We start from the raw sequence: 21,359 nt of genomic DNA, 5'->3' as shown, positions 1-21,359 counted from the left end.
TGTAAAGTACAAATCGCGGTTTAAATAATTGCAATAGGATTGTATTTTTGTAAATAAATGTTATTGTACAGTGTACCAGTAAACCTAACCCCCAACTTCACCATCATGGGTGGCGAAGAAGCTGGGTGTCATCTTTGAATTCTCTCTATTCACCTCACATATGTGTATGTATATATTTTTCTCATGTCTCATCTCATGTAAATGTAAATGCTGCGCACTGTTAACGGAGGGGAGGCTTGCGTATTGCAAAAAATAAAACAAACAAACAAACAATAAATCTCACTTTTAACTCAACTCCTGTGGTACTTTATACTTTCCCTGACCTTCCGCAAAAAATTCAATGTTTCAATTTAGGCTGCAAAGCTCGCAGACAACGGGGACAAAATTGGGGCACTTAGAACGTGCCAGCCAAGCAGGCCGTGGCATTTGGGAAAGAAGCCAGTTCGCATTTGCACATTGAGGCGCACTACATAGACGGATTCTAAACTTCAAGTTCTCACAGATGCCTATACTACGTGATGTTGCAAATAAAGAATGCGAAGGACAGTGCACAGATGAGGCCCACAAGTCGCACTGGAAGTATAAGGGTCTATTGTTTTTTGACCTTGAGACAGGGACCATGCAGAAAGAACTACATTTGAAGGGAGTGCGCAATAACGTAAGAGACGATAAGGCAGAAAATTCAGAAACTAGACCGAGTTTTAGGTCAGTATACGAAAAATCATTGTCAAGAGCATGGTCCGTTTTACAGACTGCATTACGAAGAGACACAATGGAAATTTCAAATATAATGTAAGTAAATCTTTACACGCTTTTATACCGGAATGAAGATTTAGTGAATGGATGCATGAATAAATGAATGAATGATGACTGTAAAAGATGTTAAAACTGTTCGTAGTGGGCACATGGGCATGCAGGTTCACTGGTGTCACCGATCTGGCTCCTTGGCCCAGCCACTTTTCCCTGCACTACGGGACTGTCTCTGTATCCTTCAGCCCCTTGTCCCGGCATTTACCTTGCACTTGCCACCAGCTGGCCCTATTATTTAATTTGTATTCAACTATCCTTGTACAGCCCATCCCCATGCGCGATCAGAAAAAAACACCTGGCCTAGTAGGATCGTTGTCTGTCTGCCCTTGTTCCCCACCTGCCTCGTCACGCCTAGAAACACTTGAGTATACGCGCGTTACAAATGCCATATCATATATCATATCATTCCTCATGCATGTAGAGTGTCGTTTATCATTGTGTGTTGCCCTGGATTTATCTTGTTACTTTTCGCATTTATGTTAGAGAAGAACATACTCCATTGAACTACCCTTGCAAGCAAATAGTTTCTGATCGGCCGTAATGAATGAAATGAGTAATATTAATGAAGTTCGGCTAGTGAGACTAATTATCATTTATTTGTTTTCTTAACAGGTATTTGATCCCGTTCTGCAACTGCCACCTGTTTGAGACACCGGCGGACGGATTCTTCAGCAGACACCTGCAGCTTCGTGTCAACAACTGGAGCACGATCACCATATTATGGGACGATCGCCAAGGGCCCACATGCCCTTACGCTGTACTAGTGGCTAGAAGGAACATAAACTTTAGGCTGGACTAGTGCCTAGTTGATGGAACAGCTTTGCGGTTCACCGTGCTTCCAAAGTGATTCTTTTTACGAAAATGAACACCCTGTGTGCCATAATGGAACAGCGCGTGACCCAAGATGAAACGGAACAGTTATTGCGGATACAGATAAAAGAAAATAAATGTCTTCCGGAGTTCATATGAATATTCTCTAAACATTTGATGCCAAATAAATGTACTTTACCAAATGTACCGTGTTGCTGTTTCATTGTAAAGTACAGTTTCATATTCCGAATTGTGGCGCGCTGTGTTGTGAGTTTATCTCTGTTGGTTTCCGGGTTCTGTGTGGAGTCGCGCAGAAGACGACTGGGCGCGTTTGCCTACGCAGCACAGTAACGTCACGGGGAGAGGCGGGGAATATGAATGTTTTGATAATGTCAGGCTCAGGGGCGGGGGAATTGATTTAGTGCCGCAAAAGCAGGTGAGCCAGGGCGATCGGGGAAAAGATAGGATTATCAGAAAATGGCGGCTCCCAGGTGCTTGTTTTCGCGTGCGTTTAATGGACGAAAACTCGGGTATGGTCCATAGGAAAGTTTTCTAAAATCGAGCCACTTAGCCTTAAAAAAACATGGCTGACCCATAGGGACAATAAAATTTTTTACTAGAGTATGCCTTTAAGGACCTCACTCTTAAGACTGCTTTCTTAATAGCTATCACCTCCATTAGGAGAGTGAGTGAACTACAGGTGCTCTCTATACTAGAGCCCTTTGTAACAGTTCACAAAGATAAGGTGGTTCTTCGCACACATCCTAGGTTTGCACCAAAATTTATTTCAAAATTCCATGTCAACCAGTCTATAGAACTACCAGTGTTCTTTCAAAACCCTTCAAATTTAGGAGAAAGGAGCCTGCATACACTAGATGTGTGCAGAGCCGTCATGTTTTATATGGAAAGAACTAGACCTCTGAGAAAGACTAATCAGTTCTTTGTCTCAGTGGCAGCAGGAAGAGAAGGAGATGCAGTTTCAAAATCCACTATATCTAGATGGATTGTCCAATGCATCACTCTCTGTTTCTCTCTTGCTAAGAGAGAACTACCCTTCAAGCCGAGAGCACATTCTACTCGTGGCACTGGGGCTTCCATAGCATTCATTGCAAATGTCCCTCTGGAGTCCATTTGCAAAGCGGTAACCTGGAGTTCTGTACACACCCTTACAAAACACTACTGTCTAGATGCCCACTCTAGATCTGATTCCCAGGTGGGACAAGCAGTATTAAGACATCTTTTCTCTACTGTTCCTTCTCACAACCCACCTCCAACTCCGGGTACTGCTCGCTAGTCTATGCACAGCATGTGATTCTAAGCAGATTAACAAACATCAGAAGACAATGCGTTACTTACCGTAAAAGCATTTCTGATGGTTGTATCTGCTTAGATTCACATGCGCCCACCCTTCCTCCCCGTTCTGATGGAAGGAACATAGACATCCTTAATCTATCTCTCTCTTTTCTGTACTCCCTCATGTCTAATAGGCTCCCTCAGGGCAGAAAAAATACAAACAGAGGGGACCTCGACACTTGAGGGATTGTGGGTACAATGCACGTCACTATAGAATAGTGTTACAGACATGCCTTGTCGGCGTCCCCTTTTCGACTACGAAAACAAAATGCAATACTCTGCAGTGACCACTGGATGTCGGACTATGCACAGCATGTGAATCTAAGCAGATACAACCATCAGAAATGCTTTTACGGTAAGTAATGCATTGTTTTGCCATCTTGGCCCAGCCCTCGCTAAGGCTTTCTTTCAAGCAATTCCCGTAGGGGAGGGAGTAGAGAAGGCAAGTCATTTTTTCTTCTTAAAGCAAGGATTGCTGTATAGAAAAGAAACATCCACAGAAGGTCTAAGTAAAACTTAGTTAGTAATCCCCAAAACCCACCGGAAGATCGTACTAGGGATTGCGCATTCTTATCTGCCAGGGGGACAGTTGGGACAATCCAAGACCCAGGCACACATCAGCGGGAAGCTTTACTGGCCAGGTATCCATGCTGATATAAAAACCTTTATTCAAACATGTGAAATATGTCAGAAAACCAGTACTCGCATCCCATTGCCTGCCCCTCTGAAGCCTTTCCCATAATAGAAGTCCCCTTCTTAAGGATTGGGATGGACATCATTGGACCTTTTTAGAATTCTCTACACTGGGTAACAAATATGTCCCTTGTGATTGTCGACTACGCGACCAGATACCCCATGGCATTTCCTCTGCAGAACACCACCACCCAGCAGATTGTAAAGCACAGTCTACCCTATTTTGTCCAGGGTTCGACTTTCCTAATGAAATCTTGATGGATCAAGGATCCAATTTCATGAGCAAGCTTATGGAAGAAGTCAAGGAGCTGTTCCATATTACCACCTTACAAACTTCAGTTTACTGTCCCCAAACAGACGGATTGGTATAAAGAATCAACAAAACGCTAATAATGATCCTAAGAAAGTTGGCAGATGAGGACGTGAAGGACTCGGACCGTATGATCCCTATGCCAGTATTTGGGTATTTGGAGTAAGGGAAACCCCTCAGGCATCATCTGGATTCTCTCCTTTTGAACTACTTTATAGTAGATAACCTAGAGATGTCCTGGACATGCTCCGGGAGACCTAGGAAGAAAGAAGAGGCACCCATTTCCCGTTTGCAAACCGCTACTAGATTGCGAGAGCATATGAGACTTGTTCGAAATCTAGTCTATGGTTCTGTGGAAAAAGCCCAATTACAACAAAAGTCCACCTATGACAAAAAGGTAAACCGAAGATCGTTTTCCATAGGACAAAAAGTATTGGTCCTCTTGCCTATCTTGGAAAAAAAAAACTTTTCACTAAATGGCATGGCCCATGGGAAATAGTGGAACGACCAGTAACCTTTACTTATAAGGTAGCAAAACCTGACAGGAAACTAAAGATCCATCTATATCACGTAAATCTCTCAAGAGTGAAAGGAAAACCTGTCTGCCACCAATGCCACAATACGAGCCAGTTTGCTAGCAGAAGAAATGGATAACTTTGAAATAATTCCTCAAGAGCTATCAAATCAACAACAAGATGATTTAAAGGATTTAGCTATATCATTTCCCAAGGTATTCTCTGAGAAACCAGGAACAGTGAAAGGTACTTATCACTACATTAGAACACCCAAGGGAAAAGTGGTCCATCTGAAACCATATAGACTCCTGGAAGCTCGTAAAAAGATAGTGGCTGAGGAAGTGAATAAAATGTTAAAAGTGAATATTATCGAACCCTCTTCAAGCCCATGGTCCTCCCCTATAGTATTGGTCACCACCATTCCTGGAGGTTTTGCATTGACATCCGCCAACTTAATGCCGTTTCCGATTTCAATGCCTATCCCATGCCGTGCATCGACAACCTGATTGATAAACCCGGAAACGCCACTTTTCTGTCAACCCTAGACTTAACCAAGGGGTACTGGCAGGTCCCAGTGTATGGACCTGATAAAGAAAGACCGCTTTCTCAATGCTGCTGGGACTGTTTCAGTTCACAGGGCTCCAGCAACTTTCCAACGACTTATGGACAGAATATTACAGCCCTACTGATTTCTTTGGAGCTTATATCGACAATATAATCATTTATAGTGAAACTTGGGAAGACCATCTTTTCCATCTCTTTACTATTATGAGAGCCCTCAGAGAAGCTGGCCTAGCTGCCAATCCATCCAAATGTTGATGGGCCCAATCAGCCGAGACAATACCTAAGCTGCTTTGTAGGGAAATGTAGAGTCCACCCTCAACGCGTGAAAGTGAAAGCTGTCCTAGATACCAGACCTCGGAGCCTTCTTAGGGTTAATCGGTTATTACCGTAGGTTTATCCCAAAATTCTTGAACAGGACACCTTAGATACTACCTCCTAGGAAGAAAGCTCACACTTGTCATGGATCATTCTCCATTAGTTTGGAATAGTCAGCGGAAAGATTCTAACCCTCAAGTCATGAGATGGTTCTTAGACCTGCAACCCTACTGTTTCACTGTGGAGCACCGTAAAGGCAAAGACCAAGGGAACGTGGATTTCTTTTCCCAGTTCCCTTGTGAAACAGGTGCGGCTACATCGCATAGGGGAAAGGTATGTGAGAAACCTGAAGGTGTCTCAACCCGCTAGCCCCCGGGGATCTGTCATCCAGTTGGCCAGGACACAGCCATCGCTTTTGGATCCAGCTGCTGGGGGTGGACCAGTGCCGGGGGGGGGGGGGGGGGATCACCTGGATAAGGGGTCTTCGGCGAGTGCAAGTGGGACACTGGACGGTGAGACGCGGTATCCCCTTCCCTGCAACACCTTTTCCCCATCCTACCAGGTAGGAAACTTAGGAACTCAACCCCCACCCCTTTTCCAACACAAACACTTTCCCACAGACAGCTCACGGTGAGAGAAAATTGACTAACACCTGAGCCGTATACCTGACATGTCACAATACAATGGTCCGGCAGGGACAGGCAATTACTGATCATTACACAAACCTGACTTCCATCACACTTCCCCGCACGGATAAAAGGCGGAGCACGAAAGCACACTCTGAGCCAGGGAAAGCACACGAGGAAGCAGCAGTTCCAAGGTGGCAGCTTAATAAAAGGAGAAACACGTCAAGACCGAAGAGGGTTGCAAGGAGGGAAGTGCCCTTGACCTTTTCAGAGAAAGACCGTTACTTTCAAGAGCCTTCGAGAATAAGAAACTTAATACCCGGAATCAAAGATGAAGAAACCTGTGGTGTGTGTCGGAGGTACACGGGGCTCTCCTGCGTCGATAGCCAAGGCGGGGAGGATCATTTGCCGCTGTGGCACTGTCTTTGACTCCTTCAACAAAGCAGCACCAGTAAAGTCAGCACAGCCGGTGAGTTGGGGAGACTGATTCCAAATCGGTGTGTGTTAAAGCCAAGACTGCAAGCAGCAACATTGTATAGAGAAAACTGAAGAGAACAATGTGTGAAGCGTATGAGACAAGAGACGCAAATATAATTAAAAGCAGATCAGTGACTGAACTTTTGAAGCCAAGACAGATACCGTAAACCGACTGGTCTGTTGTGACGTGGGTGCTCATTCGAAGGCCTCGGTTAGGTATCCAACTGAACGGTGGCAAATGTAATAAGTAATTGTGACATCGAAGTGGTCCTGCAACGGGTCAAGCCAAACCCTGTGCACATTCGAAAGTGTTCGATAGTTGATGCTAACTGAAATTGGTCCGAACCTGGCTGAGGGAGACTAATTGTATTAAGAGGGGACCCCAGGAGGGATCCAAAGTGACTATCGTTGTATTAAAGGGATCTGAGCCTGGCTGAGGGGAATCCGGGGTGAACTGTGAATCACCTGAATTGTTTTGTCATATCAGGCCCTCTGCATGAAGAGACTTTGATAGGCACAGAGACTTGTGCACAGAAGGCCCTGATGCTCACGTTTGAACTGCATCCTCGTGCTAAATAAGCCAGAGATGGTGTTACGCTCGACTGAACAGCCTTGTCCCGTGCTGAAAACGTGGGGAAGGGAGGCCAACGGCCTGAACATCCTGACATATCATTTTGTGAACACTTCTTTCTTTTTCATAAACACTGCCCCCACACTATTTGTATTTATTTTGGCAATAAGTGTTTTGGTATAGTCCCTTTTTATTTTGACAAGGCACCACTAGGACTGCATTATTATTATTATTATTTGATGGTTGTAGCTTGCTCCGAACTGTAGATTTAGGATTAGATGGGGGTTTATCATACCCTTGTTGAAGTTCAATAAACGCCCTTGAACTGTGGTAACTTGTGTCTTACTGTTGATACCATGCCTTCCTTACACCATCCAGGTTTGGATGATGTCGTATGTACTGCAGATCTGGCAGGAGTCATGCTCATAGTTGCCTGAAAGAGGGATGAGGATCTGAGCATCATCCTAATAGCTTATGAATGAGATACCCAGAGAGAGACAGTGGTCAAATGGAGGTTTTGTACAGATATTATACAAGGTAGAATAGACACAGGAGCCTTGTGAGACACCACAAGAACCTTGTGTAGGTTGAGCACTGCGCTGCCTGTGTGTACACTTGGACTGTTCTGTCAGCAAGTAAGGATGAGATCCATTTGTTGACAGCAGGGGAGAAATTGGCAGCACTTGTGGGGTGGCGGCAGAGTGTCTTGTGGTTGACCAGGTCAAATGCTGCCGACAGATCTAGTAGTAGGAGGGCGAGGTTGCCTGCATCCCGGATGTCGTCCATCTGGTTTTTTCAAGTCCAGGAGGGCGGATTCAGTGCCATGCCCTGGGTGGAAACCTGATTGGCTTGGGCTTAGGATCTTGTGCAGTTCCAGGTATGCTTGTATTTGGATGTAAGGTGCACAGTCCAGAAGTTTTATCAGGAAAGGGACTGTGGTGATGAGCCTGTAGTTGGTGGGATCATGGGAGGTTTTCTCTATGAATGGTGACATCCATGATTCCTTGGGGTTGCGGGGAGAGGGGGAATGGAGCTGTTGGCAAACGAGGAATTGATAAATGTAGCGATGATAGGGATAAGGGCTATAGCACAGTTCTTGATAAGGGGGACAGGACAGATGTCTGGCAGCGGGAGGGTTTCAAACTGGCGATAAGTGGGAGGAGATTTAAGCTTCTGTGACTGGCATGAAACAAAAGGTAATGACAGCAGTGGGTGGTGAGGTGGAGGGACCTGATTCCAGCTTGTGAGTTTTTGCAAGGATGGACGCTCTCTTGGATTCCATTTTTGATTTGGAGTGCTGATTTTGTCGGTAAGGACATCTTGGATACTTTGGCACAAGGCATTGTCTTTTGTGAAAATGACAATAGGTGCGATGGGAGATTCCAGTTCACATAGAATGGAACAAATTCCATGTGAAAGGGATTGAGCCTTGGAGATCCTGTCTGAGAGGGAGGATGCTCTAGCTAAGATGACTGGTTTGTATTCCTTGGAGAGACGAAATAAATTGAATTTGTTAATGGGTAAAAGGGGTTTGACCCAGATGGCTACTAGGGTCTTTTTTTTGCTCTCCTGGCTTGGAGGTGAGTGAGAACAAAGAGTTGATATGAGTGGAAGGTTTAGCTTTGCATGGTTTGAGAGAAGCAATGGCATTGATAGCTGACAGGATAGCCATGTTAAAGGTGTCAACCAAGTTGGAGGGATTGGATGGTAGAGAGGTTGTAGCAAGGGTGTTGTCCGCTGTGAGGATAGGTAGTAGTTTCGCTCCGGTGAGGTTGCGGCACATGTTTTGTTGGCGGGAGTGAGGGAGAGAGTAGGTGATGGTCTGGGCGGAGGTAGCAGGCATCATAAAAGTAATGGTGTGGTGATCTGACCACAAGTTGGGGGTGATTGCTACTTGGTTAAGTTACAGTTAAGGTCTGCAAGCCAGTCCAATGACCTACCTAGTTCATGTGTAGGTTTAAAGATATGTTGAGTGAAGCCTGGAGAGTCTAGGGAATTTGCAAGTGAAGTGGCATCTTTGTCACAGGGGTCATAGAGTCCCAAGTTTAGATCTCCTAGGAGGAGTGTTTTGGATGTGGGTTTGATGCTCATGCTGAGGAGCTGTGCAAGGTCATCAAAGGAATTGACGGGGCCTGGAGGGCGGTAAATGTGCATGGTTATGGTGGAGGTGGCTGATAGTGTGAGCTTAGTGCTAAGTAGTTTACAGGACTGGGGGCTATGGTAGAGATGGTACGGAAAGTCAATGAGCATTTATAGATGAAGGCGACTCTAACCCCTTTGTGAATTTGGTGATAGCGGTGTAGGATGGTGTAGCCTATGGGACGGCGTTGGTGAGAGCAGGGCCAGCGGCAGTGTGTAGCCATGTTTCGGTTACTGCTATGAAGTCGAGGTTCTGATTAGAGATGAGGTTGCGAATATCTGTGGCATGGGCTACGCTAGAACAAGCATTGATGAGTGTGCAGGAGGTCTGAGGGGCAGGGGCCAGAGTAACTGTTGCAGTGTGGGATGTAAGAGGTAGGGGAGTTTCAGTACATCTACATTGGGTGCGCATGCAGAGGCGTGCAAGTCTGTTCTTAAAGGTAGGCGGGTAGAGTTGAGGCATGTTTGCTGGCAGTGTGAGAGATGAAAGCCTTAAGGTATGATGGGTGTGTAAGGAAGGCATGGTATGAAACAGTAAGACGGACACAAGTGATCACAATTCAAGGGTGTTTATTGAACTTCAATTGGGTTTGAAAAACGCCTATCTAATCCTAATTCTAAAGATGGGAGCAAGCTACAACCATCAAATAACGCAGTCCTAGCCGGGTCTATCCAAATGAAGGGCCTATACTAATAAACCTATTGCCAATCCTTACTTCGAAATACAAATATTGTGGAAAATAATGTTATGCAAAAGAAAAGTGTTCAAGAAATGATATGTCTAGATAGTTGAACCGTTACCTTCCCTTCCCCACGTTTTTCGCACGGGAAAAGTTGGCACACTAGAGTTTAACACATACTCTGGCTTTTCTAGCACGAGGATGCAGTTCAAAATCTTAGTATTAGGACCTTCTGTGAAAAAGTCTCTTTGCCATTCAAAGTCTCTTGTTTCAGAGGCCCTGATGCGACAAGAAAACATTCAAAGTTCCTTTCTCGTCCGGATTCTCCTATGCACAATTTCTCTGGTGATTCACGGTTGACCCCGGGGCCCCCTACACAAAACCTTCAATTGGTCTCCCTCTGCCAGGCTCGGACCAAATGCATCTCATTTTCCAAAACTATATCAATCGAAGACTTTCCACTATGCAGGATTTCTCTAGACCCGTCGCAGGACTACTTCGATTCACAATTCTTTCTTTTCTTAATATCGACCTTTAACTTTCACTCATGCTTCTTCGCAGCTGGATAACTTACAGAGACCTTTTATTGAGCACCCCCATGGTGCCGGACAACTCTGTCAAAGATATTGTATCTTGTTTGAAGTTCAAACACTCATCAGCAGTTCTACTTTACTTGCGTCTTTCATCGCACGCATCTTAACACTGTTCGTTCCAGCGCTTGCCATACAATCTTGATGCTTGCAACCTTAGCTTCAACACAGACCAGTTTTGTATCAGGCTCCCCAACTCACCTACTGTGTTGATTTCACTGACACTGCTTTGGTTTGTGTAACCAATGACGGTAACCCGGCGGCTGCTGCTTCTCCCCGCCTTGATTGACGCGGGAAGGCCCGGGTATCTCCAACACACAATTCAGGATTCTTCAGCCTGGTTTCCTGGTCTTACGCTTTCTAATCTCAAGGGCTCTTGAAAGTAATGGTTTCTTGTCGGAAGGGTCAAAAGATTTTCCCTCCTGGCGATCCCTTTGTTTTGCCGTCTTTCTTCTCTCGTTCAGCTGTAGTCTCGAAACTGCTTTTGCTCGTGTGCCTTGCCTCGCTTAGTGTGCTCTCGTGCTGTGCCTTTTATCCATTTGGGGAAGCTTAATGGAAGTCGGGTGTGTGTGTGATGGTCAGTAATTGCCTGACTTCGCCTGACCATTGTATTGGGACATGTCGGGTATACTGCTCAGGTGTTAGTCTGTTTTCCTCCATAGCAGGCTGTCCGTGTTCTTCCATAGTGGGCTGTCCGTGTGAAAGAGTTCGTGTTGTAAAAGAGGGGGGGGGGGTTCCTATGTATCCTACCTGGTAGGATGGGGTAAAGGTGTTACAGGGATGGGGATACCGCATCTCACCATCCGGTGTCCCACTCCCCGAAGACCCCTCACCTGGGCGATCCTCCCACACTGGTCCACCCCCAGGAACTGGATCCAAAAGCGATGGCCATGTCCTGGCTATCTGGATGACAGATCCCTGGGGACTAGTGGGAGAGACACCTTCTGGTTTCTCACAGGTGTCCATGCAAGGGAAGGTGGTGGGTGAGGAGAGAGCGCAAAGGGTACGTGATCCAGCCCTGGGTGCAGGTGGTCGTGTTCTTTGTAAGAGGCTGTAGGAACAAGGCTGCAGCCTAGAGCAATTGGGGAAGGGGATACATGTGTGGGTTGGGTATGGTGTGCTGGCTGGCAGGAGAAGGTTGGAAGAAATGCAGTGGCTGGCATTTGGTCTGGAGGTTTCACAATCGCTGTCTTACAGAGCTCCAAGGATGAAAGGAGCCCTACAATAAGACTTGTGGGGTGAGGAGGAGGATACTCCGTGTCTGCTAGTGGGCTGATTAGATGGTGCTCGAGTGCTGGGGCAGATTGTATGAAGGCACAGGGGCTTCATGCCATGAGGTTTCAGGAGCTAGGTACGTGTAGACAGCTTAGGGTGTTTGAAAGCTGGTGAAGCAGTACGGGGAGAATCAGTATGTGCTACAGCGCAGCAGATATTATCTGTGTGAAGGAGGTAGGTAAGTTTGAGGATGGTAGCACCTGTGTGAGGTGGGGAATACAGTGCTGGTCGGATCACTGTTTCGATGGATCTAGGCCACGCAATAATCATTGGGTGGAGGGGGGGCAGATATGTTAATGGTGCTTGGTTGCCGACCGTGCTGCAATTGTGGGGGGCAGAAATGTTGATGGAGCAGGCAGAGCATGCGAGCTGGAGGACTGATGTGTCCCGGCTAGCAAAGGTAGTTTTTTACTGCTGCAGCACAGCTGATGCACAGTAGGAGGCATACCTTGGCTAACAAAGGGATACAGGTAAAGTGAAGGGGCCAGTGAAGGAGCTGTATGCATCACAGGAGAAATTTAAATATAACCACGATGATTATGATGCCTTACCTTGACTGTGCACTGTTTGGCTGAGATTGGGCGTCAAGGGCTCAGTGGAGGATGATGGGTTGATTCTGATAATCCATTTTAACAAGCTCACACACATAATGCTGTATGGCAAAAAAGATTGCATACACATGTACCTCTCCTGTTGCCGTCTACCGACATTCCCTTGCAGTAGCAACAGAGCATGTCATTGTTGCATACATTCTGGAGTACAATTGCTGAAACCCAAGGTTTCAACAGGCATGGTGCGCATTTAACTGTAAGCAACTCTGATTCAAAATGTCATTGTTGTGTACCCGAGAAGTCTGGTGGTAGTTTGTAAAATCGAAATATAAGCCATGTATGGTTTTTACATTGTGACTACTGAGATTACACATCTATGCAGCCACAAGCTATTGATGTCATTTTATTGGTGGACCTTGACCCATTCATTACAGGGCCTGGTGTATATTAAGCTGTCTGGGGTGGCTGGACCCAAAACAACCAATAGGGTCCCACCCAGGAATCCTACTTTTGATCTCCCTGAGAAGGCTTCTTTCGTCCTTTAGGGAACAGAACCACATCCTCTGGGTTTCATCTGGCAACTGGTGCTTCAGAGACAGTCCTTTCTTTACAATGGCCACCAGGATGCTATTACTTAAATGCTTTTGATGCAGGCAGACGGAGGAAGGGGTGAAGTTGTAGTTGCCCAGGAGAGAGCTTCAGTCCACAGAGGTCCCATTATCTTGGATTTTGCTAGGGCTCCCACACTTCGTCTCCCCCACCACACTTCCTCCAGACAAAGCACGTTTGGTATGACGACCTGAGCAAAGAACACTTGTTACAGCATTCTGGATTTAACCCTTAGCACTCTTGCTTATTGACCAATCCTCTGTGGCATTTTGCAAAGAAGAGGCTACTGCTCTGTAAGGGTGCAGAAGTACGAATCTGACACAATGGTGGCATGGTGATTGGCAAAGAATTGTTCTTCAGGTAAAAATAAAGAGGACACCTAACTCTCCCTAACTCTTAAGGGCGGTTTCCCTGCCTCTAATATGGAACTAAGGAATGGGTCAGAATGTCCAAGTAAATAAGGGTCCACCGTTGTGTCAAAATGCCTACTTCTAGCCCTAACACTTCTAACTAATAGGAGAAGGGTAGTGGATCTTCTTTGTCCAGAAGAATGACTCCCTTCTTCTGGACAAAGAGCCACAGTTAGGAAACAAAGTTCCAGCTTGTGCTGCAGTAAGGTTTTAGTTCCAATGCAAGAGTTACAACTCAAACATACCTTTTTGACCATCATTTTGTGTCACTTGGATTCCTGGAGAATGCCTCCCTTCTCTGTGTGTTTGGTTCTCAATGTCTCCACAGTGCCAGGGGAATGACTCCCTTCCCTGTGTCATCTTCGTTTGACTTCACGGTTCAGTTTTCACTATTTCCTGGAAAATGCTTCCCTTTTCCAGATATTCTTATTCTCAATGTTCTCACAGTGCCCAGGAAATGACTCCCTTCCCTGAGCCGCCTTCCGATCCGTTTCATGCTACACAATCTTCAGCAAAGACACCAAGAGGAAATTATTCCTTCTCTTGAGGTCTCTTGGCTTCACAGTTCAGAAGGGCTGGGCAGAAGTAACCCCTGCTTCAACTTTAGTATGCAGTTCACACTGCCAGCAGGAATGCCTCCCTTACCCTAGCTTTTTTGCCCTTTTTGCTTTCACAGTTCATGGTTCAATATTACCTGGGGGTATTACTCCCTTCCCCTGGCTTGGTTTGCACTTAGAGTTCACAATTTGTATTAACTTTCCATCTTGATGGGTGCGGGTCCTAGACCCGTGTATTACTCTTTTCCTTTTGTGGTAGAACTGGTTCACTATCCTGCCAGGTACTATGAAGATGACTTATGTTACGCTACATAAAAGATGCTGGTCCCAGATCTGTGACATTCTCTCCTCTTGGTGTTGCATTTTCTTTTAGCTAGAGGTCTTAGCTGCCCGCCCCCCAGGAGCTTACCTTATTCTGCTGTATCGTGGCTCCAGCGTCTGCCATTGCCCTCTGGTACCAGTTCCAATCATTCGGTTATCCCTGGTACCTTTCGAATCACTACCGTGTAGGCCTGGTTGGTCTCTGGGTTCTCTGCCTTCTGTTTCAGGATTCACTAGGCTTCTCAGTGGCGCGTCTTCCTGCGACTGCGCGGTCACTCTGCTTGGCTTGCCTGGCCGTCCGCTGCTCGACTGCGCTGGATGGTCCTTCCATGCTGGACCAGGTTAGAACCTCTCTGCTTCCCCGGTAAGCTTTCGTGTAGCTGCTTTGGGTCTCCGCCGAGCATTCCCCACACTCGCAGTTCCTACTGGGACAACCTCTCTCCTCTTCCTGGATTCTGTCTTTAATTTTGAATGGGTTCTGCCCAATCAGGTTTTGGAAAAGACAAGACTGTTCATTTACGTTCTCATGAGTGCTCTCTATGCTTCCACACTTCTTCCTCGTCCCAGTACTGATCTTTAGGTCTTCCAATGAGTCAATTGGTCTCTCCCTCATCTCAGTACTTAAGGGATACAACATGTCTCTTGAGGAGTCCACACTCTTCCTCATCCCAGTGCATCCTATATTGATAGTATGGCAAAAACACATAGGAACACTACGGAAAGTGTTTGTGGAAGGGGGGGGGTAGGAAGGTGTGTTAGGGTTAGGCGGACCTGGGGAATACCATGTTATCCCCTGGCCGTTACTAATCCCACAGGGGCCTTCCCTCCCCATGAGATCCACCCGCTGAGTACCACCCCCAGCAGGACTTTCGGGTAGCAGCCTCACCTTCCTGGCTTCGTGGGAAGGGGATTCCCATAGGGGAGAAGTGACGACATCTGGGGATTCGTCACACCTCCCTTTAGTTGATGATCTCCGCACAATTCTTGAATGATGCATCTGGAACTCAATTAGGAGTACAGTCTGCTCCAATATCCTCTGCCGAGTGGTGAAGATAGAGCACTCCAAGGAAAAGGGAAGCTTTTCTCGATAACCATCGCAAGGGAATATGTGGGATAACTACTATGGGCCAATGTTTATCTGCTGCATGAAAAAGCATCTCTGCGCATGCTCTTTGGCAACTGTGACGAATCTGGCGGTTTAGTGCCTTCTTCCCTTGGTGGAGCCACACCCTTGGAGGCTAGGGAGGTTGTCCACTAAGCAAAACCCTCCTTATGGATTTGGAAGAGCAGGGCCTCGCTGCAAGTGACTGCTCTCACGGAGACCATGATTCCCACGGGGAACTACCTTCAACAAAAGTAGTCTCTGCAGAAGATATTTAATTCAGCGTTGAAACGCAAAACAATGTTGGAAGTGCCTTTACTTGTTTGGCCTAAGACCATGCTAGTTTCTCCATGAACTTAACAAACCCAAATCAACAACATTCCCCCTCTGGATCCCGGAGTGAGAATAAAGGCATGATTGCCCTTGAATGGAGAGGAAGCGTACGCAGAGGCAGGCGCCCACCGTGAAGATATCACTGACGGACGGGACCGAGCTTCAGAGCAAAGTCAGCTGTAGTGCGGAATGAGAAAGGAGGAGGAGCAGAGAACCTGGCGGAAGTGGCGAAACCAAGGCCGAGCAGACACGGCTTCTTCTGGAGGTGTGACCGCAGGAAAGCCGTGGGCGGCCCGGGGCCCAAAAACACTAAGCTGAATCCAGAATGCGAGGCGGGAAAGAATCCCCTGCTCACAACAAAGAGAATGAACAGCAGATAAACGCTGTGACGAGCAGACCCTGAAGTGCTCTTGTGTCCAGAGACAAAGTGTAGAGAACACTGCCGCTGTTGAACAGACGCTGGAGCAGACCTGATGGCAAAGAAGGTACCGAGGTTGCTGATAGTGGAGGGAGGCAGACATACCAGGAAACGAAAAGAGAAAAGGAGAAGTAAGAATCTCCTTAAATACACAACAGAGGAATAACAGCCCAAAGAGGAAGAAGTAACAGTAACGAGCATGGCAACCCCAGAAACTCGAGTATCAAAAATTGACAAACAGTTCATTGAATATTGGGGCCAGGAACCCAAACCAAAGAGGACCAGAGGGGCTCCATAGGATAAGTGAACTACAAAGACTAGAGGAACACAACGCAAATCCACCCAAGTGGTATAGAGGGATTAAGGAGGTTTCTCCAGCATGGGATCTGGCATGGATTCACATGCTCATGAATATTCCCCGTCGTCAGGCTGGGAATCCTCGGTAAAGAAAAAACCAGTATCAGTTTTGTTTCTGATCCGTCTTTCGTAGTAATAACCAATCACTGGTCTCTGCGTCATACTGACCACAGCCAATGACTGCCCTCTACCTAAGCACCGCCTCTGGCAGCCATCTTCAGATTTTTACCGCACGTTCATGTGTTGGGATCCTCGTGCTATTGCTCTCGAGCGTTAGTGCTATTTTTTTCACGTTTTTTCTCAAAAACTTCGTTTTTTCCGGTCAAAAGAGCCTCAAGCTCCACCGACTCTCCATCCGATCAACGGGGACCCGTGTCTGATTCGTCTGCGCCCCTCAAGGGTGAAGATTTCGTCGAGCTACGTTTGGAGGACTCCAGAAGCTTCTCAGGCCCGGACATGGCCCAGGAGAAGGGAAGCTCGACGCCCGGAAAGCTGTTCAGGGTCTGCCCTGGATGCCAGCTGCAGAACGTCTTTAAGGAGGACGAACACTCCTTTTGTCTCTACTGCTTACATGAGGACAAGACGCACGTGGAGAAGGACTGTGCGTTTTGCGGCAATATGTCGGAGCAGACCATGAAGGACCGCCACCAGCGCCTCGCCAACTGGCTGGAAGGGAAGAGCCCGTCAGGCGAGAAGAAGAGGAAGAAATCCGAGCGGTCTTCTAAGACCTTTGAGGACGCCCCGGCGACGGGGGTCCAACACAAGGCCAAGCACCACGAGTCCGCTGGCACCGGGAGCGCCGAACGGTCGGGCTCTACGGGCGCCAGGCAGGGCGCACCCTCCCCGGCACCTTCAGCCACGAGCCAACGCTCTGGGTCGGGTAAGAGGAAGGGCGAGCACCCGGCGAAGCTCCTGGAGAGGCCCCGGTCGAGCTCGAAGGCCCCATCGGAGGGGGAGCGAGGCAGTGTCCCCCCCCCTCAAGGATAAGGCGGTGAGCGCACCTAAGGTGGTGAAGGCCTTAATCCATCCGGCCAAGCCCTCTATCGATACTGTCGCGGCGGCCCTGGCTCAGCCTGTGGAGGCTACACCAGTGGTGGCGACCTCGGGGCTCAGTCTCCCTGCCACCTCGGAGGGAGTCCTCTTTTGTGCCCATCGATAGGACCCTCGTGAAATCCCCGGCGGGGAAGAAAAAGGGGGGGCAGGGCGTCGTCGTAGATTTGGCTTCAACCTCGGAGGAAGAGCTGATCGAGGTCTTAAGCCACGGCCTTGGCGTGGATAAAGACCGGCCCGTCGGGATGGATCTCGGCGCAGGTGACGACGACATCGTTGAGGGTGCCGACGGGGCCCCTGATCACCCGCCGGATTCCCCTCTGCCAGCGCCGCAAGACAACTCAGTGGCCATTTTGTTGGCTATACAGTCCTTATGCTCAGAGATAAGGACGAGACTACCGTTGCCGACGGAGGAACCTCTCCCGTCGAGGGATCCTGAACCGGGACCTTCTGGTGTTCCCCCGCCCAAGAAAAGAAGGATTCACGCTCCACCTCCTTTTCAGCCGTCGCGACCCGTCCAGCCCTCCTCCCCGTCCACCCAAGGGGATGATACGGGGACTGACACGGCAGCGACGGGTACAGACGACGAGGTATACGACGAGGATCTCCCGTCGTCGCCTCCCACCAGGACTTCTCCGCCCGACGAGATTGGATCGTTCCACTCCATGATCGCCAGGGCATCCGAGCTTTTCCAACTCTGCCCTGAGGAGAAGAAAAAGGCACTGGGTTTCGCCAGTTGGGCAACGGCATGTGCCTTAGGCGGCGTGGATGGCTCAAGGCTACGGACTTCCATCAAGACGTACAGACCAGAGTCCTGGACATGCCGTTCGATGGGAACAACCTGTTTGGGAAAACAGTGGACGATTCCCTTCAGGCCATTAAAGCGGACACTGAGACGGCCCGGGCCCTTGGGGTTCTACAGCAACGACGGACGCCCTTTCGGAGCAGCGGAGGCAAGGGCGCCTCCAAAGGTTCCGGCGGCGGTTTCTCCACCTACCGTCAAGCGGCCCGCTCGTCGTCTCAGGAGGCCTACAGAGGACGAGGCAAGTCTGGCGGACCCCGCCGTCGTCGCCAAGGAGGTCAAGGCGGCAAAGCCTCGTCGAAACAGGATTGAACCGGCCGTGGGGTCGGGCCCCCACCGAAGCACCCCGGTGGGAGGCCGGCTGGCGAGCTTCGTCAGCGTGTGGGAGTCCATCTCCACCGACCGTTGGGTGCTGGACGCCTTAGCCCGGGGCCACGCGCTCGAGTTTCAAAGAAGGTGCCCGCGCGTCCCCCCCCCCGTGGCCAGGAAAGAGCTTCACGTCCCTCAGCTTCTCCTGGAGGTAAAGGCGATGCTCAGGAAGGGCGCCATCAAACTCGTCCCAAAGAGGCTTCGGGGCTCCGGAGTTTACTCGAGATACTTCCTCGTGAAGAAGAAGACGGGAGGATGGCGCCCCATCCTAGACCTGCGACGTCTGAACAAGTTCATCAAGGCAGAAGTTCCGGATGGTCACCCTCCAGCACGTCCTGGGTCAGCTGGAGGAAGGAGACTTCCTGTCGTCGTTGGATTTGGAGGATGCCTACTTCCATATTCCCATCCTAAAGGGGCACCGAAAATTCCTCAGGTTTGTGGTCCAAGGGCGTCACTACCAGTTCAAAGCCCTCCCCTTCGGACTACGGTCGGCACCCAGGGTATTTACCAAGTGCCTTGCACCGGTGGCGGCGCAGCTGCGCCGCGAGGGGATCCACGTCTACCCCTACCTAGACGACTTGCTCATCCGAGCCAAGACGAGGGAGCTCGCCGTGGAGCACACGGCAAGGACCGTCCAACTTCTCACGGACCTGGGATTCTCCGTGAACTACGCCAAGTCCCACCTGGTACCCGCGCAAAACGCACTGTTTCTGGGAGCGAAGCTCGACAGTGTCCCTTCTGGCCTCCCCGTCGGAGGAAAGGACCAGGTCCATCCTGGGCAAGGTACAGCGGATGTTGGTCTCCGACGCGGCCAAGGTGAGGTCCATCAAGTCCCTCCTCGGAATGATGTCTTCTTGCATCTACCTCATTCCCATGTGCAGGCTCCGGATGCGCCCGTTACAGGAGTTCCTGGACGCGCGCTGGATCCAAACGACGGGCGGCTTCGAGGAGAGGATCACACTCGACGAGAGTTTCCGCCGAGCGGTCCGGTGGTGGGGCACCCGCGCGCATCTGACGGCGGGCATGGACTTCCAGACCCCAGACCACCAGGAGACAGTGACCACGGATGCCTCACTGGAAGGGTGGGGAGCGCACACCGAAAATCTGCACGCGAGAGGCCTTTGGCTCCCGACGGAGAAGTCCCTCCAAATCAACGTCCTGGAGCTCCGTGCAGTGTTCTGGGCCCTCAGGTCCTTCCTTCCGTCCCTCAAGGGCAAGGTGGTGAGGATCTTCACTGACAACACCACCACCATGTTTTACATCAGGAAACAGGGCGGAACCAGGTCCCCAGCACTGTCCAAGGAGGCGCAGGACCTGTGGCATTGGGCCGTCGCCCAAAGGATGTTTCTGGTGCCGTTTCATCTGGCAGGGATAAAAAACACCATTGCCGACTCACTCAGCAGGGAGCTGCGCTCGTGCCACGAGTGGGAACTACGGCAGGATCTAGTGGATCGCCTCTTCCGACGGTGGGGCACACCCCAGATCGACCTGTTCGCGACAGCGACGAACTCCAAGTGCCGGAGGTTCGCCAGCAGGTTTCCCCAGGCGAAGAGCATGGGCGATGCTTTCTCGTTCCCCTGGGAGGGCCTGTTCCTCTACGCGTTCCCTCCTTTGCCACTACTAATCCGGCTCGTCAACCAGCTCAAGAGGTCACGGTGCAGGATGATCCTCGTCGCACCTGCGTGGCCGAGGCAGATATGGTTCCCGGACCTTCTGGACTTATCAGCGTCCCCGCCAATCAAGCTGCCGGTGGACGCGGATCTACTCTCCAGGGAAGGAGGCGCCATCCTCCACCACGACCCGAAATCGCTGAACTTGCAGGCCTGGCTCCTGCAGCGCTAGAGTTTGGAGGATACGACATACCGGCCGACTGCAGAGAGGTTTTTGCAAAGGCCTGGGCGTCCTCGACTCTTAAATGCTACGGACACAAATGGAAGAGGTTCTCTGTCTGGTGCCACGCACAGAAGATTAACCCTCTACGGATTACGGCTCCCCAGGTACTGCCGTACCTGCTGACGCTGGCCAAAGCTGGACTGGCACACGCGTCCGTCAAGATTCATCTTGCTGCGATCTCCCGATACACCAGAACCACGGGCCGGACGTCCTTGTGGTCTCATCGTCTGGTGAAAGAGTTCATGAAGGGACTGTTCAGATCGTTCCCGCCGGTGAAGGCTCCGGCCCCGGCGTGGGAGCTCAACGTGGTGCTGACCAAGCTCATGGGACCTCCGTTCGAGCCTCTGCACTCGGCCCCGTTGAAGTTTCTGTCGTGGAAAACAGCGTTTCTTGTGGCCATCACCTCCGCACGACGGGTGGGAGAGATCCAGGCCCTTTCCTGCAAGGCCCCGTACTTGACTTTTCACGACAAGAGGGTAGTGCTCAGGACGCACCCCTCCTTCATGCCCAAGGTACCGTCGGACTTCCATCTCAACGAACCCTTGGTGTTGCCTGTGTTCTTCCCGTCGCCGGCTGAGAGGACTTTGCACTCGCTGGATGTGGCTAGAGCGCTGAAGTTCTACGTGGACCGCACGAAGTGTTTTCGGAAGACGTCACAACTCTTTGTGAATTTTGGACCTGTCAATCAGGGGAAGGCTCTCTCGAAGGCTTCCATTTCCAGATGGCTCTCCGGCTGTATCATGTACTGTCATCGGTTGGCAAACCGACCGCTGCCTGGCCGTCCGAGAGCCCATTCCACCAGAGCGATCGCAGCCACCACGGCGTTCCTTTCTGGTGTGCCCCTGCTGGACATATGCAG

General features: G+C 49.5%; 1 protein-coding gene across 2 annotated transcripts in view; it reads left to right on the top strand.

The window, feature by feature from the left end:
- Positions 1 to 21,359, top strand: part of LOC138472790 (S-adenosylmethionine synthase) — a 327,300-nt gene that overhangs the window by 263,157 nt on the left and 42,784 nt on the right. The window contains exon 8 of one of the 2 annotated variants that reach the window (XM_069611139.1): positions 1,423 to 1,823. The exons of the other annotated variant lie outside the window; for it this stretch is intronic. Within the exon in view, the coding sequence (XP_069467240.1) occupies positions 1,423 to 1,458 (36 nt within the window). The 3' untranslated portion in view covers positions 1,459 to 1,823. Of the gene's footprint in view, positions 1 to 1,422; positions 1,824 to 21,359 lie in introns of those variants that run through there. 2 annotated transcript variants of the gene reach the window in all.

The sequence above is a fragment of the Ambystoma mexicanum genome, chromosome 8, assembly GCF_040938575.1.
Source record: "Ambystoma mexicanum isolate Mex_15411 chromosome 8, UKY_AmexF1_1, whole genome shotgun sequence".
Taxonomy (NCBI): Eukaryota; Metazoa; Chordata; class Amphibia; order Caudata; family Ambystomatidae; genus Ambystoma; species Ambystoma mexicanum.
Note: the sequence above shows the minus strand (reverse complement) of the source record. Positions and strands in the feature narration are given on the sequence as shown.